The 27,012-nt window shown below is 39.3% G+C and overlaps 4 protein-coding genes across 4 annotated transcripts; all 4 read left to right on the forward strand.

Moving 5' to 3' along the window:
• The first annotated feature begins 1,316 nt into the window (after positions 1-1,316).
• Positions 1,317-3,132, forward strand: LOC121908110 (tripartite motif-containing protein 16-like). The gene has a single exon (XM_042427823.1). The coding sequence runs from the start codon at positions 1,395-1,397 to the stop codon at positions 3,063-3,065; it is 1,671 nt and encodes a 556-aa protein (XP_042283757.1). The 5' UTR covers positions 1,317-1,394; the 3' UTR covers positions 3,066-3,132.
• Positions 3,133-7,562: 4,430 nt separating this feature from the next.
• Positions 7,563-9,427, forward strand: LOC121908112 (tripartite motif-containing protein 16-like). The gene has a single exon (XM_042427825.1). It carries the CDS (start codon positions 7,712-7,714, stop codon positions 9,380-9,382), a length of 1,671 nt encoding a protein of 556 aa, XP_042283759.1. The 5' UTR covers positions 7,563-7,711; the 3' UTR covers positions 9,383-9,427.
• A 3,470-nt stretch (positions 9,428-12,897) lies between these two features.
• LOC121908111 (tripartite motif-containing protein 16-like) lies at positions 12,898-14,810 on the forward strand. The gene has a single exon (XM_042427824.1). It carries the CDS (start codon positions 13,070-13,072, stop codon positions 14,738-14,740), a length of 1,671 nt encoding a protein of 556 aa, XP_042283758.1. The 5' UTR covers positions 12,898-13,069; the 3' UTR covers positions 14,741-14,810.
• A 4,931-nt stretch (positions 14,811-19,741) lies between these two features.
• Positions 19,742-21,490, forward strand: LOC121908108 (tripartite motif-containing protein 16-like). The gene has a single exon (XM_042427821.1). It carries the CDS (start codon positions 19,752-19,754, stop codon positions 21,429-21,431), a length of 1,680 nt encoding a protein of 559 aa, XP_042283755.1. The 5' UTR covers positions 19,742-19,751; the 3' UTR covers positions 21,432-21,490.
• Positions 21,491-27,012: the final 5,522 nt, after the last annotated feature.

The following is a 27,012-nucleotide window of genomic DNA, read 5'->3' on the forward strand; positions in this document are numbered from 1 at the left end:
TCATGACAACAGATTGATATCACAGCGTGTGACTGGTTGACCCTGAGGGAGACTGGTGTGCAGTCCATACATGTTGGTTCTGTTTGTCATCATGAACCCACCATGAAAATTAAAAGCTGTTTAACTTTAACAGAGCAGAGTTTCCTGTGTAATAAATGTGAGGATTTTCCAAACATGAAGAATGGTGTTCCTCAGCTTTGACATTGATTCTACAGTCTCTGAACTCTACTGGAGGGTTAAACACCTTTCTTTAAAAAGATATTCCCTCATTTGGTGTTTTGATGATGGTGGTGGAGAGCGCTGTCTAACACGTCAGTCCAAAATCTCCCATAGGTGTTGACTGCAAACTGGGTTGAGATCTGGTGGCTGTGAAGGTCATAGCATATGATTCACATAATTTTCATACTCAAAGTTGATGATTCAGAATGACTTTGTATTGATTTGCAGTGACCCTTTCCTCTAAGGGGACAAATGGACCCAAACCATGACAGCAAAATGCCCCCCACAGCATAACAGAGCCACCAGACCCCCTCACTGTAGGGGTCAAGTATTCAGGCCTGGACTTGTGTTTCCTTTAACTTGTCAGCTGTCTGTAGATATAAAAATAAAAGTGAAAAAGTTTTGGTTTAATTTCTATTCTAATTGCCAATTTGAGGACGAAAACAGCACATATATTTCCATCTTTTAAAATTCATGTGAAAAACAGAAAAGCAAAATAATATATATTTCTTAACTGCAGAGCCAAATAATCTGGTGAATTCATGTCCTGTGGGTTTCAGAGCTGCAACAGTATTTACTTTTTGTATTTTTTAGATCTGACATTAGTATATAGCTTCTAGTCAATTATCTTAAAACAGTTCTGAGTTAAAAATGCTAAAAGGACTAATACTGAACATTAATTGATCAACATTTTGGGAAATTCAATATTTTACAACATTGTTTCATGTCTTCATTCTTTATCTATTCTGTTTGAAATGTTGTATTTAAGAAAAAGTTGATTTGAGCTTCATCTGTAGATCTCTCCCAAATTCCCAAGATTACTTTGACACCAGAAAGCAGGTGACCAGTGTTTTCAAATGAGACGTGAGCTTCATTGTTAAAAAAGGGTTAAACACACAGTATCTCTTTCAAACTGCTCCTCTTCCTGGAATGAATCATAGCTTGATAACTCCTCCCTCTTCTTCCTGCTCTCAAACACAACAAGCTGCAGTCTGTCCACATATTTCCTTGTTCCCTCCCCTTCAGAACTACAGTTTGAAGATGGGTGTAACAAACATGTAAAAGCGCTGCAGCCTCCATTCACTGCAGAAACACATGCTGTTTAGATCAGAGCGCAAACTAGTTTCACTTCTCAGAAAGTGAAACTCAGACAGTCGTTGCCACTGAGAGGTGAAATGTCGCAGCAAGGAGTTCAGCTGGACCGAGAAACTTTCTCTTGTTCGATCTGTTTGGATTTACTGAAGGATCCGGTGACTATTCCCTGTGGACACAGCTACTGCATGAGCTGTATTAAAACACACTGGAATGGAAAGGATCAGAGAAAGATGTACAGCTGCCCTCAGTGCAGACAGACTTTCACACCGAGGCCTGTCCTGGGGAAAAACACCATGTTAGCAGCTTTAGTGGAGCAGCTGAAGAAGACTGGACTCCAAGCTGCTCCTGCTGATCACTGCTATGCTGGAGCTGAAGATGTGGCCTGTGATGTCTGCACTGGAAGGAAGCTGAAAGCTCTCAAGTCCTGTCTAGTGTGTCTGATATCTTACTGCAAGAAACACCTCCAACTTCATTATGAACTGCCTGCCTTTGAAAAACACAAGCTGGTCGACCCCTTGGAGAAGCTCAAGGAGAACATCTGCTCTCGTCATGATGAGGTGATGAAGATGTTCTGCCGTACTGATCAGCAGAGTATCTGTTATCTCTGCTCTGTGGATGAACATAAAGGCCACGACACAGTCTCAGCTGCAGCAGAAAGGACTGAGAGGCAGAGAGAGCTCGAGGTGAGTCGACAAAACATCCAGCAGAGAATCCAGGACAGAGAGAAAGATGTGAAGCTGCTTCAACAGGAGGTGGAGGCCGTCAGTCACTCTGCTGATAAAGCAGTGGAGGACAGTGAGAAGATCTTCACTGAGCTGATCCGTCTCATCCAGAAAAGAAGCTCTGATGTGAAGCAGCAGATCAGATCCCAGCAGGAAACTGAAGTGAGTCGAGTCAAAGATCTTCAGGAGAAGCTGGAGCAGGAGATCACTGAGCTGAAGAGGAAAGACGCTGAACTGAAGAAGCTCTCATACACAGAGGATCACAACCAGTTTCTACACAACTACCCCTCACTGTCACAACTCAGTGACCCTACAGACTCATCCAGCATCAATATCCGTCCTCTGAGATACTTTGAGGATGTGACAGCAGCTGTGTCAGAGCTCAGAGATCAACTACAGGACATCCTGAGGGAGAAATGGACAAACATCTCACTGACAGTGACTGAAGTGGACGTTTTACTGTCAGAACCAGAACCCAAGACCAGAACTGGATTCTTAAAATATTCACATGAAATCACACTGGATCCAAACACAGCAAACACATGGCTGTTATTATCTGAGGGGAACAGAAAAGCAGAGCGAATGACACAAAAACAGCCTCATTCTAGTCACCCAGACAGATTCATTGATTATTGTCAAGTCCTGAGTAGAGAGAGTCTGACTGGACGTTGTTACTGGGAGGTGCAGTGGAGAGGGACAGGAGTTAGTGTAGCAGTCACATACAAGAAAATCAGCAGAGCAGTAGGCTTAAATGAATGTATATTTGGATACAATGACAAATCTTGGGCTTTATTTTGTGACACAAACAGTTATGAATTTTGGTTCAACAATATCTCAACTACCATCTCAGGTCCTGGTTCCTCCAGAGTAGGAGTGTACCTGGATCACAGTGCAGGTATTCTGTCCTTCTACAGCGTCTCTGAAACCATGACTCTCCTCCACAGAGTCCAGACCACATTCGCTCAGCCTCTCTATGCTGGACTTAGTCTTGGTTCTGGAGTCACAGCTGAGTTCTGTAAACTAAAATAGACAGAAGTCAATCAGACTTCATGCGTCAGATTCTGTTGTAATTCTTCACTTTTTTGTCTCCATTGTTTCTGAGAGCTCGTTGCTGTGGTGTTTCTGAACTGCACAGAGATCAGCTGTCAATCAAACTGAGATTGTCAACACTTTTTTATCATTTGTTGTTCTGATGACATTTTGAGTTTCTTTAAATGTCACTTCTTCCTGTGTGTTTTTATCCATAGAGGCTATCACTGCTCATGATGACGTCTTTTACCTTCACTGATGTTTCTTTAGATGAAAATATAAACTTCTCTTTGTTCTAAATGTTAGTTTTATGTTTGTAATGATGTATTTGTTTGTTGTTGTTTCTTAAACAGAGAAAACAACAGAACTTCCTTCATCATACATATTTTGTTCTCATCACTTTGTAAATTTGTAAAGAAATGTGTTATAGAAGTATAATTATCTCCTTTTCACCTTTTCTAGTCCAGAAGTAATTTAGGAATCATTTCATCATAATGATACCAAACATATGAAAAGCTGCATTCAGTCTAATCAGAATCAATATCAGGAGAACTTGACATGTTCATTCTAGTTTTAAGCCATTAAAAGTTCATAATAGATGTTTGGTGAAGATTTGTGTTGACACCTGCTGTTTTGTTGCTCATCTCCTTTATCATGTTACTGTTTGTTAAGCATCCAAATCATAATAAAGTAAAGAGCAGGGATGTGGGTAAAAGACAAACCAGAGTTTGGCTTCATCAGTTCCCGACTTTCAGCCAGTTTGTGGCTCAGAGACACAGAGGTGTGTGTGATGACAGGAAACAGGAGAAGTTGTGATGTTTCAGTATCCTCACATTGGTCCACTTCCTGATGTTTGACCAGGACTGACTGACAGAAATCAGCTCCTGTGAACAGAAAGACACACAGATGTTAACAGCTGCACCGAAACACAAAACAAGTCACACAACAAGAGTCCAAAAAAGAAGTGAAGCTAAAAACAGATCAGCTGTGTTACCTGTGGACAGGTGTGAGCAGTGACATGAAGCAGCCAGCAGGTGGCAGCACATCATCATAACAGTAGTGGGATAGTCATGACAACAGATGACAGTGTGTGATTGGTTGACCCTGAGGGAGACTGGTGTGCAGTTCATACATGTTGGTTCTGTTTGTCATCATGAACCACCATGAAAATTAAAAGCCATTTAACTTTAACAAAGCAGAGTTTCTTGTGTAATAAATGTGAGGATTTTTCCAAACATGAAGGAAAAAGGTGAAAAAGTGTCTCCAACCACGACTGAAGCAGAGAGAAAATAATCCAGAACAAACAACTTCAAATCACCACAGAACTCTGAAATAAAACAAGTTTAGATTTTTTCAATTTATAATTACACTTTAAACATTTTAGAAACTGTATACAGTATTTTAAACATAATTTTATTTCAATATTTGTTAAATTAAGCAGCAAAAGACAAACCGATCTGTTTGACCTGCAGTCGGTTGTCTCAGAGGTCACATGATGAAGCAGCTCTGTTACACAGTTTGTGTCTTTTTGTCGCGCTGCAGCTCACATTCAACAGTCACATTCACAAGTTATAAAAACTCTGATATCACATTACTCGGTCGTCATAGAGACCCATCTGTAGTACAAACTGTGTATATACAGGGCTCATTATTTGTTATTCAATTAGGTAATTAAAATCACTTCTGTCTCTGCACTGCTGGAACACTTCTACATTTCAAATTGGACATTTACTATTAGCTTCATAGGGTTGCTGCACACTTTTTAATGCTCTTTAAGACCTCAACATGGAAAATGTAACAAAACCAACAAATGCACATTAGGTCTGAGCGATACCTTTGAAATCAATATCACTATTATTATTGATAGGGATGTTTTTGTTATTCAAAGTAAATAGTCAACATGAGCCTGAGACTGAGTCAAGGCCAACAGAAATAGTCCTGTTCTAATACAAAGCTTCAACTGATTAACCAGCAGCCACTGGAGCACTTTTTAATTTTGTTATTTCAGAGTTAATTCTGTATGAAACCTCACGACTCAAGAAATTACACAAGTTTTAGACATTAAGTTAACTAGCTCAGCAGTTCTGGACATACAGAATATCTACCAACCTTTCATCCACTTTAACAGCCCATTAAACAAGTAGGAAACAAGATTTAATTAGTGTTTATTTTGATATTTCAGTAATACATAGTAAGCTTCTGTCAGTGAGTTGGGAGTTCTGTCCTACTCAATGATGGTCTGAAGGTGAAAAATGCTTCGGTTGTTTCTTTATTTTCTTTCTCTGTTGTTTGACAATGTACAAGCTGTCCTCTGGTCCTGGCTTGTTTGAATTTATGGTGTCTTGTAAACCAATGCAGGCTGAGCAAAGTCCTCTCCTCTGTTTTGTTTACTTCCTCAATCTGTTACCTTCAGCCGGACCTGACTGAGTCGAAACCAAAGTCCAAAGTATTTTATATTTAAACAAGTTAATCCTGTGAGTCTGCATTGATTCAGAATTTAAGACCGACCATAATTCAAAATAAGGATCTGCAGGAAACCTGAGATAAAATGAACCTATTTCTAAATGAAAATCTGCAGGATCATTTTTTTTTTAAAACTGAGGCTGGTTGTTCCTTGTGGGTGGTGCTGTACAAGCTCCAGTAACGTGTCTGACATTAAGTCCTGACATGAATTGCTCTTCGTCTGGCTCATCACTGGGGACCAGTTTGCCGTGGGAGACCCTACCAAGAGCTTTGCTCCAGATAACACAGCTGCCAGCATCCTCTGAGCACACAAACCCCTCCACCACAATAAGGTGGCGACTCACAGAGAGGTCACATGGTCAGATGGTCTGTGCACTGACTGGTGGACCAGAACTGAACATCGACTCACAAGTTGAACTACAACTACTCACCTGTGAGTAATAACCAGTAGAATTGTTTCTGAAAATTTCCCTGACAGATTGTCTTTAGTGGATCCAATAATCAGTTGTTTTGGGGACATTTACACCAACGTTTTTACCTTTACTGGTGTTTCTATTAGTCTTTTCAGTGGTGGATCATGAATCAAGGCTCACTGGTTTTTCTGCTGCTGTTACAGAAAGAAGTTTAGAAAGCAAAGCCAATGACAATGTTTCTATAGAGATGCAGTCGGGGCAGATAATATATATATATATATATCAATATATCAATAAATGTGAAAAACAAGTTGTTTTCTGGTTTTGGTTTAATTTCTATTCCAATTTGCCGATTTGAAGACAAAAACGGGAAAAGCACGTGGATTTCCTTTTCTTAAATTCACACACAAAAAAAAGAAAAACAAAATAATATACTGCAAACGTTTTAGTCATTAAAAGTAAAGTGAGAATACTTACAAAAATATTGCTATAAATTGTTTTAATTTATCAATTAACTTCTTACAAAGTTGAGTAAACAGCAGAAAGCTAAATGAAATCAATATTTGTTCTGAGCAGCTTTGCCTTTAAAACAGCAGCAGTTCACCTTGGTTTACTTTAACATGGTTTTTCATGGTAACTTGCAGGTAGGCTGTTGTAACCATCCTGGAGAAAAAAATGTTCTTCTGTGGATTTATTATTTAGGCCATCTGAGGTGCTTCTACATGTAATCCCAGATTGAGTCCATGATGTTGAGATCAGGGCTCTGTGGGGGCCAAACCATACCATTTGTTGCAGGACTCATCATTCTTCTTGTTGCTGAAAATAGTTCTTTATGACTCTAGCTGCATGCTTGGGGTCATTGTCATGTCATGAATAAATTTGGGACCGATCAGACACCTCCCTGATGGTATTGCATAAGGGATAAGAATCTAAACATCTAAGGTGCCTAAAACTTTTGCACAGTACTGTATATTTCTTTGTTCTGTGATGAAACAAGTAGATCACAGCTTTGGACGGAGGGTAACACGGATCATTACAGTTTTATTATTTGGCTCTCCAGTTTAACTGCAGAGCCAAATAATCTGGTGAATTCATGTCCTGTGGGATTCAGAGCTGCAACAACATTATTTACTTTTTGAATTTTTTAGATCTAACATTAGAATATAGCTTCTAATCAATTATCTTAAAACATTTCTGAGTTTAAAATGCTAAAAGCACTAATACTGAACATTAATTAATCAACATTTTGAGAAATTCAATATTTTACAAGATTGTTTCATGTCTTCATTCTTTATCTATTGTGTTTGAAATGTTGCATTTAAGAAAAAGTTGAACTGAGCTGGATTTTAGGAGAATACAGTGATTCAGAAAAATGGGGAGTCATCTGTAGATCTCTCCCAAATTCCCAAGATGACTTTGACACTTGAAAGCAGGTGACCAGTGTTTTCAAATGAGACGTGAGCTTCATTGTATAAAAAAAGGTTTAAACACATAGTATCTCTCTCAAACTGCTCCTCCTCCTGGAATGAATCATAGCTTGATAACTCCTCCCTCTTCTTCCTGCTCTCAAACACAACAAGCTCCAGTCTGTCCACATATTTCCTTGTTCCCTCCCCTTCAGATCTACAGTTTGAAGATGGGTGTAACCAACATGTAAAAGAGCTGCAGCCTCCATTCACTGCAGAAACACATGCTGTTTAGATCAGAGCTCAAACTAGTTTCACTTCTCAGAAAGTGAAACTCAGACAGTCATTGCCACTGAGAGGTGAAATGGCGCAGCAAGGAGCTCAGCTGGACGGAGCAAAATTCTGCTGTTCAATCTGTTTGGATCTACTGAAGGATCCGGTGACTATTCCCTGTGGACACAGCTACTGCATGAGCTGTATTAAAGGTTTCTGGGATGAAGAGGATGAGAAGAAAATCTACAGCTGCCCTCAGTGCAGACAGACCTTCACACCGAGGCCTGTCCTGGTGAAAAACACCATGTTAGCAGATATAGTGGAGGAGGTGAAGAAGACTGGACTCCAAGCTGCTCCTGCTGATCACTGCTATGCTGGACCTGAAGATGTGGCCTGTGATGTCTGCACTGTGAGGAAGCTGAAAGCTCTCAAGTCCTGTCTGCAGTGTCTGATCTCTTACTGTGAGAAACACCTCCAACCTCACTATGAATCACCTGCATTCAAAAAACACAAGCTGGTCGACCCCTCCAAGAAGCTCCAGGAGAACATCTGCTCTCGTCATGATGAGGTGATGAAGATGTTCTGCCGTACTGATCAGCAGATTATCTGTTATCTCTGCTCTGTGGATAAACATAAAGGCCACGACACAGTCTCAGCTGCAGTAGAAAGGACTGAGAGGCAGAGAGAGCTCGAGGTGAGTCGACAAAACATCCAGCAGAGAATCCAGTGCAGAGAGAAAGATGTGAAGCTGCTTCAACAGGAGGTGGAGGCCGTCAGTCACTCTGCTGATAAAGCAGTGGAGGACAGTGAGAAGATCTTCACTGAGCTGATCCGTCTCATCCAGAAAAGAAGCTCTGATGTGAAGCAGCAGATCAGATCCCAGCAGGAAACTGAAGTGATTCGAGTCAAAGAGCTTCAGGAGAAGCTGGAGCAGGAGATCACTGAGCTGAAGAGGAAAGACGCTGAACTGAAGAAGCTCTCATACACAGAGGATCACAACCAGTTTCTACACAACTACCCCTCACTGTCACAACTCAGTGAACCTACAGACTCATCCAGCATCAATATCCGTCCTCTGAGATACTTTGAGGATGTGACAGCAGTTGTGTCAGAGCTCAGAGATCAACTACGGGACATCCTGAGGGAGAAATGGACAAACATCTCACTGACAGGGACTGAAGTGGACGTTTTACTATCAGAACGAGAACCCAAGACCAGAGCTGAGTTCTTAAAATATTCATATGAAATCACACTGGATCCAAACACAGCACACACACAGGTGTTATTATCTGAGGGGAACAGAAAAGCAACATTTATGAGTCAAAAACAGTCTTATTCTAGTCACCCAGACAGATTCACTGGATGGTGTCAGGTCCTGAGTAGAGAGAGTCTGACTGGACGTTGTTACTGGGAGGTGCAATGGAGAGGGGAAGCAGTTCGTGTAGCAATCGCATACAAGAATATCAGGAGAGCAGGAGGCTCAAATGATTGTCTATTTGGATGTAATGACAAATCTTGGGCTTTAAGATGTGTCAGTAACAGTTATACGTTTTGGTTCAACAATGTCTCAACTCCCGTCTCAGGTCCTGGTTCCTCCAGAGTAGGAGTGTACCTGGATCACAGTGCAGGTATTCTGTCCTTCTACAGCGTCTCTGAAACAATGACTCTCCTCCACAGAGTCCAGACCACATTCACTCAGCCTCTCTATGCTGGACTTAGTCTTGGTTCTGGAGCCACAGCTGAGTTGTGTAAACTCAAATAGACAGAAGTCATTTCAGACTTCATGTGTCAATCAAACTGGGATTGTCAACACTTTTTTATCATTTGTTGTTCTGATGATGTTTTGAGTTTCTTTAAATGTCACTTTTTCCTGTGTGTTTTTATCCATGGAGGCTATCACTGCTCATGATGACATCTTTTACCTTCACTGATGTTTCTTCAGATGAAAATATAAACTTCTTTTTGTTCTAAATGTTAGTTTCATGTTTGTATTGATGTATTTGTGTGTTGTTGTTTCTTAAACAGAGAAAACAGCAGAACTTCCTTCATCATACATATTTTGTTCTCATCACTTTGCAAATTTGTAAAAAAATGTGTTATAGAACTATAATTATGTTGATAATAAGTAGGAGATCATTTATTATGTTGTTGTACATAGCTGATATTCTGGGTTAAACTAACTGATTGTGTGGATGAAGTGAATCTGAACATGAAATCATTGATCAAGAGTCATTTAACAGACTTTACTGAATGGATGTGTGAACAATCTGAAGCTTTATATAATCAATAAAGATGTTTTTGTCAAGAATGAACAAAGTATTTTCTTTTGCCTTCATCTCAGGATCTCGTTCAAAGCTTCTGGAGAAAATGTGAAACTAATATGAGAGTTTATTTGAGGCAGTTTTCCTCCTGAAACACCACAAAGTACAGAGTTCATGTTCAGAGCAGAAGAACGTTTGTCAGTCAGTCTCTGTACTTTCAGCTTTCTTCACTAAAACAGCTTCATCACAGAGAAATGAGCAGAGTTTTCTATCACTTGTTGCTTTTAACAAACTGAGATTTTATTTGTGCATTCAGTCAATAAAGAGGATTTGTTACACAGGCCTAAAAAAACTGAAAAAAATAGTTTTAAAAAATTAATTTGGTCAAATTTGGGTGTGAAGATGTTTTGTTGAGTCGTGACGAACATAAAACAACATCTATGTGTAATTGTGAACTTGAGGTCATTTCATTAATGTTGAAGTTGATTTTCATGAAGATGAAAGTTCAGAATGAGGCTGTCATGTTGGTTCAGTGTTTAGCTCTGTCACCTCACAGTCAGACGCTTCTGGGTTGTAAAGTTTGAATCCAGACTTGATTCAAACTTCTTGTGACTCATTTTGTTCGGGGTTTAATCTCTCAATCCACAAAACTGCCTGTTGTGCTGAAGACTTTCTGTTATTGATGCTTAACTGACAACAAAGAAATGCATCTAAAACTGTCATGATTAGTGTTTCTGACAACTGTGATTGATTTATTGCACCATCACAGGTAAAGTTACTCCACCTTTTCTAGTCCAGAAGTCATTTAGGAATCATTTTCTCATAATGATAACAAACATATGAAAAGCTGCATTCAGTCTAATCAGAATCAATATCAGGAGAACTTGACATGTTCATTCTAGTTTTAAGCCATTAAGAGTTCATCATAGATGTTTGGTGAAGATTTGTGTTGACACCTGCTGTTTTTGTGTGTGAGCAGTGACAGGAAGCAGCCATCAGGTGGCAGCACATCATCATAACAGTAGTGGGGTAGTCATGACAACAGATTGATATCACAGTGTGTGATTGGTTGACCCTGAGGGAGACTGGTGTGCAGTTCATACATGTTGGTTCTGTTTGTCATCATGAACCCACCATGAAAATTAAAAGCTGTTTAACTTTAACAGAGCAGAATTTCCTGTGTAATAAAAGTGAGCATTTCCAAACATGAAGAATGGTGTTCCTCAGCTTTGACATTCTACAGTCTCTGGACTCTCCTGGAGGGTTGAACACCTTTCTTTAAAAAGATATTCCCTCATTTGGTGTTTTGATGATGGTGGTGGAGAGCGCTGTCTAACACGTCAGTACAAAATCTCCCATTGGTGTTAAACTGGGTTGAGATCTGGTGACTGTGAGGGTCATAACAAATGATTCACTTCATTTTCATACTCATTAAACCATTAAGTGACCCCTCATGCCCTGTGAAAAGGGGACATTGTCATCCCAGAAGAGATCGCTCCCATCAGGATAGAAATATTTCATCATAGGATAAAGGTGATCACTCAGAACAACTTTGTATTGATTTGCAGTGACCCTGTAAAGGCAATGAAAGACCAAAGGATTGGCTAATCATTTTAATGTGCAGAGTTGTGCAAGAATGATCATTTGCTTTGTTAATGTGTGCATGTCCTTGGGAGAAGGAATGTGTTTTAGGATGCCCAATCTTCTCTATCCATTCTTGTTTAGGCTCAGATGAGGTAACATCCTGGGTCTTGGAGTAGACAGGACAGGTTAAGGGGTCAAAGGCCACATATAGGTGAGGGCTTTTGCCTTCCTGTGTCCTATGGAGATGTGGCTCTTATCTAGCATACATGGGCATGTAAATGTATACCTTGTGGCTGTTTGCCATTGGTTGTAATCCACAAGTTTATATGATTTGACCAATCACAGATCATCTCTCTGTTCCTTCTCTCACTATAATAGATTAGGTTTGCTCTTCGTTCGGTGAGACAAACTGATGCAAATCTTTGTGTGTTCTGTCTCCTTATTGCACAATAATATTTTTTAATCTTCAACCCAGCAGTGTTTTGTGTATTATTTCATGTGTGTTCAGTGTTTTCAGACAATTTCCACAACAACCCTTCCCTCGAAGGGGACAAGTGGACCCAAACCATGCCAGCAAAATGCCCCCCACAGCATAACAGAGCCACCAGATCCCCTCACTGTAGGGGTCAAGTATTCAGGCCTGGGCCCGTTTTTTCATTTAATTTGTCACCTGTCTGTAGATACAACAATGAAAGCAAAAAAAACAAGTTTTGGTTTCATTTCTATTCCAACTGCCAATTTGAAGATGAAAACAGGAAAAGTACAAGGATTTCCATTTTTTAAAATTCAAACGACAAATAGAAAAGCAAAATAATGCATATTTCATTGTCATATTATCAAACAAGTTGATCACAGCTTTGGACGGAGGGTAACACAGATCATTACAGTCTCCAGTTTAACTGCAGAGCCAAATAATCTGGTGAATTCATGTCCTGTGGGATTCAGAGCTGCAACAAAATTATTTACTTTTTGTATTTTTTTAGATCTAACATTAGAATATAGCTTCTAGTCAATTATCTTAAAACAGGTCTGAATTTAAAATGTTAAAAGGACTAATACTGAACATTAATTAATCAACATTTTGGGAAATTCAATATTTTACAAGAGTGTTTCATGTCTTCATTCTTTATCTATTCTGTTTGAAATGTTGTATTTAAGAAAAAGTTGAACTGAGCTGGATTTTAGGAGAATACAGTAATTCAGAAAAATGGGGAGTCATCTGTAGATCGCTCTCAAATTCCCAAGATGACTTTGACACCAGAAAGCAGGTGACCAGTGTTTTCAAATGAGACGTGAGTTTCATTGTAGAAAAAAGGGTTAAACACCCAATATCTCTTTTAAGCCGCTCCTCTTGCTGGAGTGAATCAGAGCTTGATAACTCCTCCCTTTTCTTCCTGCTTTCAAACACAACAAGCTCCAGTCTGTCCACATATTTCCTTGTTCCCTCCCCTTAAGATCTACAGTTTGAAGATGGGTATAACCAACATGTAAAAGAGCTGCAGCCTCCATTCACTACAGAATCACATGCTGTTTAGATCAGAGCTCAAACTAGTTTCACTTCTCAGAGAGTGAAACTCAGACAGTCATTGCCACTGAGAGGTGAAATGTTGCAGCAAGGAGCTCAGCTGGACGGAGCAAAATTCTGCTGTTCGATCTGTCCGGATCTACTGAAGGATCCAGTGACTATTCCCTGTGGACACAGCTACTGCATGAGCTGTATTAAAGGTTTCTGGGATGGAGAGGATGAGAAGAAAATCTACAGCTGCCCTCAGTGCAGACAGACCTTCACACCGAGGCCTGTCCTGGTGAAAAACACCATGTTAGCAGATTTAATGGAGGAGCTGAAGAAGACTGGACTCCAAGCTGCTCCTGCTGATCACTGCTATGCTGGACTTGAAGATGTGGCCTGTGATGTCTGTACTGGGAGGAAGCTGAAAGCCATCAAGTCCTGTCTGCATTGTCTCATCTCTTACTGTGAGAAACACCTCCAATTTCATTATGAATCACCTAGATTTAAAAAACACAAGCTGGTCGACCCCTCCAAGAAGCTCCAGGAGAACATCTGCTGTCGTCATGATGAGGTGATGAAGATGTTCTGCCGTACTGATCAGCAGAGTATCTGTTATCTATGCTCTGCGGATGAACATAAAGGCCACGACACAGTCTCAGCTGCAGCAGAAAGGACTGAGAGGCAGAGAGAGCTCGAGGTGAGTCGACAAAACATCCAGCAGAGAATCCAGGACAGAGAGAAAGATGTGAAGCTGCTTCAACAGGAGGTGGAGGCCGTCAGTCGCTCTGCTGATAAAGCAGTGGAGGACAGTGAGAAGATCTTCACTGAGCTGATCAGTCTCATCCAGAAAAGAAGCTCTGATGTGAAGCAGCAGATCAGATCCCAGCAGGAAACTGAAGTGAGTCGAGTCAAAGATCTTCAGGAGAAGCTGGAGCAGGAGATCACTGAGCTGAAGAGGAAAGACGCTGAACTGAAGCAGCTCGCACACACAGAGGATCACAACCAGTTTCTACACAACCCCTCACTGTCACAACTCAGTGAACCTACAGACTCATTCAGCATCAATATCCGTCCTCTGAGATACTTTGAGGATGTAACAGCAGCTGTGTCAGAGCTCAGAGATCAACTACAGGACATCCTGAGGGAGAAATGGACAAACATCTCACTGACAGTGACTGAAGTGGACGTTTTACTGTCAGAACCAGAACCCAAGACCAGAGCTGGATTCTTAAAATATTCACATGAAATCACACTGGATCCAAACACAGCAAACACCTATCTGTTATTATCTGATGGGAACAGAAAAGCAGAGCGAATGACACAAAAACAGCCTCATTCTAGTCACCCAGACAGATTCATTGATTATTGTCAAGTCCTGAGTAGAGAGAGTCTGACTGGACGTTGTTACTGGGAGGTGGAGTGGAGAGGAGGAAAAGTTCGTGTAGCAGTTGCATACAAGAATATCAGCAGAGCAGGAGGCTCAAATAAATGTATATTTGGACTCAATGACAAATCTTGGGCTTTAAGATGTGACACTAACAGTTATATATTTTGGTTCAACAACATCACAACTCCTGTGTCAGGTCCTCAGTCCTCCAGAGTAGGAGTGTACCTGGATCACAGAGCAGGTATTCTGTCCTTCTACAGTGTCTCTGAAACCATGACTCTCCTCCACAGAGTCCAGACCACATTCACTCAGCCTCTCTATGCTGGACTTGGTTTTGTAGATACTGAAGTCACAGCCGAGTTCTGTAAACTAAGATAGACAAAACTCATCACAGACTTCATGTGTCAGATTCTTTGTTGTAATTCTTCATGTTTTTGTCTCCGTTGTTTCTGAGAGCTCGTTGCTGTGGTGTTTCTGGACTGCACAGAGATCAGCTGTCAATCAAACTGAGATTGTCAACACTTTTTTATCATTTGTTGTTCTGATGATGTTTTGAGTTTCTTTAAATGTCACTTTTTCCTGTGTGTTTTTATCCATGGAGGCTATCACTGCTCATGATGACGTCTTTTACCTTCACTGACGTTTCTTCAGATGAAAATATAAACTTCTCTTTGTTCTAAATGTTAGTTTCATGTTTGTATTGATGTATTTGTTTGTTGTTGTTTCTTAAACAGAGAAAACAGCAGAACTTCCTTCATCATACATATTTTGTTCTCATCACTTTGTAAATTTGTAAAGAAATGTGTTATAGAACTATAATTATTGTGATAATAATCAATAAGGAGATCATTTATTATGTTGTTGTACATAGCTGACATTCTGGGTTAAACTAACTGATTGTGTGGATGAAGTGAATCTGAACATGAAATCATTGAACAAGAGTCATTTAACAGACTTAACTGATTGAATGTGTGAACAATCTGAAGCTTTATATCATCAATAAAGATGTTTTATTTAAAGAATGAACAAAGTATTTACTTCTGTCTTCATCTCAGGATCTCGTTCAAAGCTTCTGGAGAAAATGTGAAACTAATATGAGAGTTTATTTGAGGCAGTTTTCCTCCTGAAACATCACAAAGTACAGAGTTCATGTTCAGAGCAGAAGAACGTTTGTCAGTCAGTCTCTGTACTTTCAGCTTTCTTCACTAAAACAGCTTCATCACAGAGAAATGAGCAGAGTTTTCTTTCACTTGTTGCTTTTAACAAACTGAGATTTTATTTGTACATTCAGTCAATAAAGAGGATTTTGTACTCAGGTATGAAAAAACTGATGAAATAATTAGAATTAATTTGGTCAAATGTGGATGTGAAGACGTTTTGTTGAGTCCTGACACACATAAGACAACAGATATTGTGTCGTCATGAACTTGAGGTCATTTCATTAATATTGAAGTTGATTTTCATGAAGATGAAAGTTCAGAATGAGGCTGTCATGTTGGTTCAGTGTTTAGCTCTGTCACCTCACAGTCAGACGCTTCTGGGTTGTAAAGTTTTAATCCAGACTTGATTCAAACTTCTTGTGACTCATTTTGTTCGGGGTTTAATCTCTCAATCCACAAAACTGCCTGCTGTGCTGAAGACTTTCTGTTATTTATGCTTAACTGACAACAAAGAAATGCATCTAAAACTGTCATGATTAGTGTTTCTGATAACTGTGATTGATTTATTGAACCATCACAGGTAAAGTTACTCCACCTTTTCTAGTCCAGAAGTAATTTAGGAATCATTTTATCATAATGATACCAAACATATGAAAAGCTGCATTCAGTCTAATCAGAATCAATATCAGGAGAACTTGACATGTTCATTCTAGTTTTAAGCCATTAAGAGTTCATCATAGATGTTTGGTGAAGATTTGTGTTGACACCTGCTGTTTTGTTGCTCATCTCCTTTATCATGTTACTGTTTGTTAATCATCCAAATCATAATAAAGTAAAGAGCAGGGATGTGGGTAAAAGACAAACCAGAGTTTGGCTTCATCAGTTCCAGACTTTCAGCCAGTTTGTGGCTCAGAGACACAGAGGTGTGTGTGATGACAGGAAACAGGAGAAGTTGTGATGTTTCAGTATCCTCACATTGGTCCACTTCCTGATGTTTGACCAGGACTGACTGATAGAAATCAGCTCCTGTGAACAGAAAGACACACAGATGTTAACAGCTGCACTGAAACACAAAACAAATCAACACAACAAGAGTCCAAAAAAGAAGTGAAGCTAAAAACAGATCAGCTGTGTTACCTGTGGACAGGTGTGAGCAGTGACAGGAAGCAGTCAGCAGGTGGCAGCACATCATCATAACAGTAGTAGGATAGTCATGACAACAGATGACAGTGTGTGATTGGTTGACCCTGAGGGAGACTGGTGTCTAGTTCATACATGTTGGTTCTGTTTGTCATCATGAACCACCATGAAAATTAAAAGCCGTTTAACTTTAACAAAGAAGAGTGTCTTGTGTAATAAATGTGAGGATTTTTCCAAACATGAAGGAAAAAGGTGAAAAAGTGTCTCCAACCACGACTGAAGCAGAGAGAAAATAATCCAGAACAAACAACTTCAAATCACCACAGAACTCTGAAATAAAACAAGTTTAAATTTTTTCAATTTATAATTACACTTTAAACATTTTAGAAACTATATACAGTATTTTAAACATAATTTTATTTCAATATTTGTTAAATTAAGCAGCAAAAGACAAACCGATCTGTTTGACCTGCAGTCGGTCGTCTCGGAGGTCACATGATGAAGCAGCTCTGTTACACAGTTTGTGTCTTTTTGTCGCGCTGCAGCTCACATTCAACAGTCACATTCACAAGTTATAAAAACTCTGATATCACATTACTCGGTCGTCATAGAGACCCATCTGTAGTACAAACTGTGTATATACAGGGCTCATTATTTGTTATTCAATTAGGTAATTAAAATCACTTCTGTCTCTGCACTGCTGGAACACTTCTGCATTTCAAATTGGACATTTACTATTAGCTTCATAGCGTTGCTGCACACTTCTTAATGCTCTTTAAGACCTCAACATGGAAAATGTAACAAAACCAACAAATGCACATTAGGTCTGAGCGATACCTTTGAAATCAATATCACTATTATTATTGATAGGGATGTTTTTGTTATTCAAAGTAAATAGTCAACATGAGCCTGAGACTGAGTCAAGGCCAACAGAAATAGTCCTGTTCTAATACAAAGCTCCAACTGATTAACCAGCAGCCACTGAAGAACTTTTTAATTCTGTTATTTCAGAGTTAATTCTGTATGAAACCTCACGACCCAAGAAATTACACAAGTTTTAGACATTAAGTTAACTAGCTCAGCAGTTCTGGACATACAGAATATCTACCAACCTTTCATCCACTTTAACAGCCCATTAAACAAGTAGGAAACAAGATTTAATTAGTGTTTATTTTGATATTTCAGTAATACATAGTAAGCTTCTGTCAGTGAGTTGGGAGTTCTGTCCTACTCAGTGATGGTCTGAAGGTGAAAAATGCTTCGGTTGTTTCTTTATTTTCTTTCTCTGTTGTTTGACAATGTACAAGCTGTACTCTGGTCCTGGCTTGTTTGAATTTATGGTGTCTTGTAAACCAATGCAGGCTGAGCAAAGTCTTCTCCTCTGTTTTGTTTACTTCCTCAATCTGTTACCTTTAGCCGGACCTGACTGAGTCGAAACCGAAGTCCAAAGTATTTTATATTTAAACAAGTTAATCCTGTGAGTCTGCATTGATTCAGAATTTAAGACCGACCATAATTCAAAATAAGGATCTGCAGGAAACCTGAGATAAAATGAACCTATTTCTAAATGAAAATCTGCAGGATCATTTTTTTAACTGAGGCTGGTTGTTCCTTGTGGGTGGTGCTGTACAAGCTCCAGTAACGTGTCTGACATTAAGTCCTGACATGAATTGCTCTTCGTCTGGCGGGGACCAGTTTGCTGTGGGAGACCCTACCAAGAGCTTTGCTCCAGACAACACAGCTGCCAGCATCCTCTGAGCACACAAACCCCTCCACCACAATAAGGTGGCGACTCACAGAGAGGTCACATGGTCAGATGGTCTGTGCACTGACTGGTGGACCAGAACTGAATATCGACTCACAAGTTGAACTACAACTACTCACCTGTGAGTAATAACCAGTAGAATTGTTTCTGAAAATTTCCCTGACAGATTGTCTTTAGTGGATCCAATAATCAGTTGTTTTGGGGACATTAACACCAACGTTTTTACCTTTACTGGTGTTTCTATTAGTCTTTTCAGTGGTGGATGATGAATCAAGGCTCACTGGTTTTTCTGCTGCTGTTACAGAAAGAAGTTTAGAAAGCAAAGCCAATGACAATGTTTCTGTAGAGATGCAGTCAGAGCAGATAATATAGATATATATCAATATATCAATAAAAGTGAAAAACAAGTTGTTTTCTGGTTTTGGTTTAATTTCTATTCCAATTTGCCGATTTGAAGACATAAAGAGGAAAAGCATGTGGATTTCCTGTTTTTTTTTAATTCACGAAAAATAGAAAAACAGAAAAACAAAATAATGCATATTTCTTTATCTTGTTATCAAACAAGTAGATCACAGCTTTGGACGGAGGGTAACACGGATCATTACAGTCTCCAGTTTAACCGCAGAGCCAAATAATCTGGTGAATTCATGTCCTGTGGGATTCAGAGCTGCAACAACATTATTTACTTTTTGTATTTTTTAGATCTAACATTAGAATATAACTTCTAGTCAATTATCTTAAAACAGTTCCGAGTTTAAAATGCTAAAAGCACTAATACTGAACATTAATTGATCAACATTTTGGGTAATTCAATATTTTACAAGATTGTTTCATGTCTTCATTCTTTATCTATTGTGTTTGAAATGTTGCATTTAAGAAAAAGTTGAGTTCAGTTGGATTTTAGGAAAATACAGAAACTGAGAAAAATGGGGAGTCGTCTGTAGATCTTTCCCAAATTCCCAAGATGACTTTGACACCAGAAAGCAGGTGACCAGTGTTTTCAAATGAGACGTGAGCTTCATTGTATAAAAAAAGGTTTAAACACACAGTATCTCTCTCAAACTGCTCCTCTACCTGGAATGAATCATAGCTTGATAACTCCTCCCTCTTCTTCTTGCTCTCAAACACAACAAGCTCCAGTCTGTCCACATATTTCCTTGTTCCCTCCCCTTAAGATCTACAGTTTGAAGATGGGTATAACCAACATGTAAAAGAGCTGCAGCCTCCATTCACTGCAGAAACACATGCTGTTTAGATCAGAGTGCAAACTAGTTTCACTTCTCAGAAAGTGAAACTCAGACAGTCGTTGTCACTGAGAGGTGAAATGGCGCAGCAAGGAGCTCAGCTGGATGGAGCAAAATTCTGCTGTTCGATCTGTCTGGATCTACTGAAGGATCCGGTGGCTATTCCCTGTGGACACAGCTACTGCATGAGCTGTATTAAATGTTTCTGGGATGGAGAGGATGAGAAGAAAATCTACAGCTGCCCTCAGTGCAGACAGACCTTCACACCGAGGCGTGTCCTGGTGAAAAACACCATGTTAGCAGATTTAGTGGAGGAGCTGCAGAAGACTGGACTCCAAGCTGCTCCTGCTGATCACTGCTATGCTGGACCTGAAGATGTGGCCTGTGATGTCTGCCCTGGGAGGAAGATGAAAGCCCTCAAATCTTGTCTGGTGTGTCTGATCTCTTACTGCAAGAAACACCTCCAACCTCATTATGAACTACCTGCCTTTGAAAAACACAAGCTGGTCGACCCCTTGGAGAAGCTCCAGGAGAACATCTGCTCTCGTCATGATGAGGTGATGAAGATGTTCTGCCGAACTGATCAGCAGAGTATCTGTTATCTCTGCCCTGTGGATGAACATAAAGGCCACGACACAGTCTCAGTTGCAGTAGAAAGGACTGAGAGGCAGAGAGAGCTCGAGGTGAGTCGACAAAACATCCAGCAGAGAATCCAGGACAGAGAGAAAGATGTGAAGCTGCTTCAACAGGAGGTGGAGGCCGTCAGTCGCTCTGCTGATAAAGCAGAGGAGGACAGTGAGAAGATCTTCACTGAGCTGATCTGTCTCATCCAGAAAAGAAGCTCTGATGTGAAGCAGCAGATCAGATCCCAGCAGGAAACTGAAGTGAGTCGAGTCAAAGAGCTTCAGGAGAAGCTGGAGCAGGAGATCACTGAGCTGAAGAGGAAAGACGCTGAACTGAAGCAGCTCTCACACACAGAGGATCACAACCAGTTTCTACACAACTACCCCTCACTGTCACAACTCAGTGCTTCCACAGACTCATCCAGCATCAATATCCGTCCTCTGAGCTACTTTGAGGATGTGACAGCAGCTGTGTCAGAGCTCAGAGATCAACTACAGGACATCCTGAAGGAGAAATGGACAAACATCTCACTGACAGTGGCTGAAGTGGACGTTTTACTGTCAAATTCAAAAACAGAGCCCAAGACAAGAGCTGGATTCTTAAAATATTCACGTGAAATCACTCTGGATCCAAACACAGCAAACACAGAGCTGTTATTATCTAAGGGGAACAGAAAAGCAGTGCAAATAATACAAAAACAGTCTTATTCTCATCACCCAGACAGATTCACTTCAAGTAATCAGGTCCTGAGTAGAGAGAGTCTGACTGGACGTTGTTACTGGGAGGTGGAGTGGAGAGGAGGAGCAGTTCGCGTAGCAGTCGCATACAAGAATATCAGAAGAGCAGGAAACTCAAATGAATGTGGATTTGGATACAATGACAAATCTTGGACTCTAAGATGTGACACTAACAGTTACACGTTTTTGTTCAACAATGTCTCAACTCCCGTCTCAGGTCCTGGTTCCTCCAGAGTAGGAGTGTACCTGGATCACAGAGCAGGTATTCTGTCCTTCTACAGCGTCTCTGAAACCATGACTCTCCTCCACAGAGTCCAGACCACATTCACTCAGCCTCTCTATGCTGGATTTTGGCTTGTAGATTCTGGAGTCACAGCTGAGTTCTGTAAACTCAAATAGACAGAAGTCATTTCAGACTTCATGTGTCAGATTCTTTGTTGTAATTCTTCATGTTTTTGTCTCCATTGTTTCTGAGAGCTCGTTGCTGTGGTGTTTCTGAGCTGCACAGAGATCAGCTGTCAATCAAACTGAGATTGTCAACACTTTTTTTATCATTTGTTGTTCTGTTGATATTTTGAGTTTCTTTAAATGTCACTTTTTCCTGTGTGTTTTTATCCATGGAGGCTATCACTGCTCATGATGACGTCTTTTACCTTCACTGATGTTTCTTCAGATGAAAATATAAACTTCTCTTTGTTCTAAATTTTAGTTTCATGTTTGTATTGATGTATTTGTTTGTTGTTGTTTATTAAACAGAGAAAACAGCAGAACTTCCTTCATCATAGATATTTTGTTTTCATCAATTTGTAAATTTGTAAAGAAATGTATTATAGAAGTATAATTATCTTGATAATAATCAAGGAGGAGATCATTTATTATGTTGTTGTACATAGCTGACATTCTGGGTTAAACTAACTGATTGTGTGGGTGAAGTGAATCTGAACATGAAATCATTGAACAAGAGTCATTTAACAGACTTTACTGATTGGGTGTGTGAACAATCTGAAGCTTTATATCATCAATAAAGATGTTTTTGTCAAGAATAAACAAAGTATTTTCTTCTGTCGTCATCTCAGGATCTCATTCAAATCTTCTGGAGAAAATGTGAAACTAATATGAGAGTTTATTTGAGGCAGTTTTCCTCCTGAAACACCACAAAGTACAGAGTTCATGTTCAGAGCAGAAGAATGTTTGTCAGTCAGTCTCTGTACTTTCAGCTTTCTTCACTAAAACAGCTTCATCACAGAGAAATGAGCAGAGTTTTCTATCACTTGTTGCTTTAAACAAACTGAGATTTTATTTGTACATTTAGTTAATAAAGAGGATTTTGTACTCAGGCCTGAAAAAAGTGAAGAAATAATTAGAATTAATTTGGTCAAATGTGGATGTGAAGATGTTTTGTTGAGTCCTGACACACATAAGACAACAGATATTGTGTCGTCATGAACTTGAGGTCATTTCATTAATGTTGAAGTTGATTTTCATGAAGATGAAAGTTCAGAATGAGGCTGTCATGTTGGTTCAGTGTTTAGCTCTGTCACCTCACAGTCAGACGCTTCTGGGTTGTAAAGTTTTAATCCAGACTTGATTCAAACTTCTTGTGACTCATTTTGTTCAGGGTTTAATCTCTCAATCCACAAAACTGCCTGCTGTGCTGAAGACTTTCTGTTATTGATGCTTAACTGACAACAAAGAAATGCATCTAAAACTGTCATGATTAGTGTTTCTGACAACTGTGATTGATTTATTGCACCATCACAGGTAAAGTTACTCCACCTTTTCTAGTCCAGAAGTAATTTAGGAATCATTTTATCATAATGATACCAAACATATGAAAAGCTGCATTCAGTCTAATCAGAATCAACATCAGGAGAACTTGACATGTTCATTCTAGTTTTAAGCCATTAAGAGTTCATAATAGATGTTTGGTGAAGATTTGTGTTGACACCTGCTGTTTTGTTGCTCATCTCCTTTATCATGTTACTGTTTGTTAATCATCCAAATCATAATAAAGTAAAGAGCAGGGATGTGGGTAAAAGACAAACCAGAGTTTGGCTTCATCAGTTCCAGACTTTCAGCCAGTTTGTGGCTCAGAGACACAGAGGTGTGTGTGATGACAGGAAACAGGAGAAGTTGTGATGTTTCAGTATCCTCACATTGGTCCACTTCCTGATGTTTGACCAGGACTGACTGACAGAAATCAGCTCCTGTGAACAGAAAGACACACAGATGTTAACAGCTGCACAGCAACACAAAACAAGTCAACACATCAAGAGTCCAAAAAAGAAGTGAAGCTAAAAACAGATCAGCTGTGTTACCTGTGGACAGGTGTGAGCAGTGACAGGAAGCAGCCAGCAGGTGGCAGCACATCATCATAACAGTAGTGGGATAGTCATGACAACAGATTGATATGACAGTATGTGATTGGTTGACCCTGAGGGAGACTGGTGTCTAGTTCATACATGTTGGTTCTGTTTGTCATCATGAACCCACCATGAAAATTAAAAGCTGTTTAACTTTAACAACGAAGAGTGTCTTGTGTAATAAATGTGAGGATTTTTCCAAACATGAAGGAAAAAGGTGAAAAAGTGTCTCCAACCACGACTGAAGCAGAGAGAAAATAATCCAGAACAAACAACTTCAAATCACCACAAAACTCTGAAATAAAACAAGTTTAGATTTTTTCAATTTATAATTACACTTTAAACATTTTAGAAACTATATACGGCATTTTAAACATAATTTTACTTCAATATTTGTTTAATTAAGCAGCAAAAGACAAACCGATCTGTTTGACCTGCAGTTGGTTGTCTCAGAGGTCACATGATGAAGCAGCTCTGTTACACAGTGTGTCTTTTTGTCGTGCTGCAGCTCACATTCAACAGTCACATTCACAAGTTATAAAAACTCTGATATCACATTACTCGGTCGTCATAGAGACCCATCTGTAGTACAAACTGTGTATATACAGGGCTCATTATTTGTTATTCAATTAGGTAATTAAAATCACTTCTGTCTCTGCACTGCTGGAACACTTCTGCATTTCAAATTGGACATTTACTATTAGCTTCATAGCGTTGCTGCACACTTTTTAATGCTCTTTAAGACCTCAACATGGAAAATGTAACAAAACCAACAAATGCACATTAGGTCTGAGCGAGACCTTTAAACAATAACACAATATTAATAGTTAATAGTAATTCAAAGTAAATAGTCAACATGAGCCTGAGACTGAGTCAAGGCCAACAGAAATAGTCCTGTTCTAATACAAAGCTTCAACTGATTAACCAGCAGCCACTGAAGAACTTTTTAATTCTGTTATTTCAGAGATAATTCTGTATGAAACCTCACGACTCAAGAAATTACACAAGTTTTAGACATTAAGTTAACTAGCTCAGCAGTTCTGGACATACAGAATATCTACCAACCTTTCATCCACTTTAACAGCCCATTAAACTAGTAGGAAACAAGATTTAATTAGTGTTTATTTTGATATTTCAGTAATACATAGTAAGCTTCTGTCAGTGAGTTAGGAGTTTCTGTCCTACTCAATGATGGTCTGAAGGTGAAAGATGCTTCAGTTGTTTCTTTATTTTCTTTCTCTGTTGTTTGACAATGTACAAGCTGTACTCTGGTCCTGGCTTGTTTGAATTTATGGTGTCTTGTAAACCGGTGCAGGCTGAGCAAAGTCCTGTCCTCTGTTTTGTTTACTTCCTCAATCTGTTACCTTTAGCCGGACCGGACTGAGTCGAAACCGAAGTCCAAAGTATTTTATATTTAAACAAGTTAATCCTGTGAGTCTGCATTGATTTAGAATTTAAGACCGACCATAATTCAAAATAAGGATCTGCAGGAAACCTGAGATAAAATGGACCTACTTCGAAATGAAAATCTGCAGGATCATTTTTTTTAAAAAACTGAGGCGGGTTGTTCCTTGTGGGTGGTGCTGTACAAGCTCCAGTAACGTGTCTGACATTAAGTCCTGACATGAATTGCTCTTCGTCTGGTTCATCACTGGGGACCAGTTTGCCGTGGGAGACCCTACCAAGAGCTTTGCTCCAGACAACACAACTGCCAGCATCCTCTGAGCACACAAACCCCTCCACCACAATAGGGTGGCGACTCACAGAGAGGTCACATGGTCACATGGTCTGTGCACTGACTGGTGGACCAGAACTGAACATCGACTCACAAGTTGAACTACCACTACTCACCTGTGAGTAATAACCAGTAGAATTGTTTCTGAAAATTTCCCTGACAGATTGTCTTTAGTGGATCCAATAATCAGTTGTTTTGGGGACATTTACACCAAAGTTTTTACCTTTACTGGTGTTTCTATTAGTCTTTTCAGTGGTGGATGATGAATCAAGGCTCACTGGTTTTTCTGCTGCTGTTACAGAAAGAAGTTTAGAAAGCAAAGCCAATGACAATGTTTCTGTAGAGATGCAGTCGGGGCAGATAATATAGATATATATCAATATATCAATAAATGTGAAAAACAAGTTGTTTTCTGGTTTTGGTTTAATTTCTATTCCAATTTGCCGATTTGAAGACAAAAACGGGAAAAGGACGTGGATTTCCTTTTTTTTTTTTTTTAAATTCACAAGAAAAACAGAAAAACAAAATAATATACTGTACTGTATACACACACACACACACACACACACACACACACACACACACACACATATATATATATATATGTGTGTGTATATATTCAGTACTTTGCAAAAGTTTTCGGCACTAAAAATAAAGTGAGAATGCTTACAAAAATATTGCTATAAATTGTTTTAATTTATCAATTAACTTCTTACAAAGTTGAGTAAACAGCAGAAGGCTATATGAAATCAATATTTGTTGTGAGCAGCTTTGCCTTTAAAACAGCAGCAGTTCTCCTCGGTTCACCTTAACACGGTTTTTCATGGTAACTTGCAGGTAGGTTGTTGTAACCATCCTGGAGAAAAAAATGTTCTTCTGTGGATTTATTATTTAGGCCATCTCAGGTGCTTCTACATGTAATCCCAGATTGAGTCCATGATGTTGAGATCAGGGCTCTGTGGGGGCCAAACCATACCATTTGTTGCAGGACTCATCATTCTTCTTGTTGCTGAAAATAGTTCTTTATGACTCTAATTGCATGCTTGGGGTCATTGTCATGTCATGAATAAATTTGGGACCGATCAGACACCTCCCTGATGGTATTGCATAAGGGATAAGAATCTAAACATCTAAGGTGCCTAAAACTTTTGCACAGTACTGTATATTTCTTTGTTCTGTGATGAAACAAGTAGATCACAGCTTTGGACGGAGGGTAACATGGATCATTACAGTTTTATTATTTGGCTCTCCAGTTTAACTGCAGAGCCAAATAATCTGGTGAATTCATGTCCTGTGGGATTCAGAGCTGCAACAACACTATTTACTTTTTGAATTTTTTAGATCTAACATTAGTATATAGCTTCTAATCAATTATCTTAAAACAGTTCTGAGTTTAAAATGCTAAAAGGACTAATTCTGAACATTAATTAATCAACATTTTGAGAAATTCAATATTTTACAAGAGTGTTTCATGTCTTCATTCTTTATCTATTGTGTTTGAAATGTTGCATTTAAGAAAAAGTTGAACTGAGCTGGATTTTAGGAGAATACAGTGATTCAGAAAAATGGGGAGTCATCTGTAGATCTCTCCCATATTCCCAAGATGACTTTGACACCAGAAAGCAGGTGACCAGTATTTTCAAATGAGACGTGAGCTTCATTGTATAAAAAAAGGTTTAAACACACAGTATCTCTCTCATACTGCTCCTCTTCCTGGAATGAATCATAGCTTGATAACTCCTCCCTCTTCTTCCTGCTCTCAAGCACAACAAGCTCCAGTCTGTCCACGTATTTCCGTGTTCCCTCCACTTCAGATCTACAGTTTGAAGATGGGTGTAACCAACATGTAAAAGAGCTGCAACCTCCATTCACTGCAGAATCA

The sequence above is a fragment of the Thunnus maccoyii genome, chromosome 12 (genome assembly GCF_910596095.1).
Source record: "Thunnus maccoyii chromosome 12, fThuMac1.1, whole genome shotgun sequence".
Classification (NCBI taxonomy): domain Eukaryota; kingdom Metazoa; phylum Chordata; class Actinopteri; order Scombriformes; family Scombridae; genus Thunnus; species Thunnus maccoyii.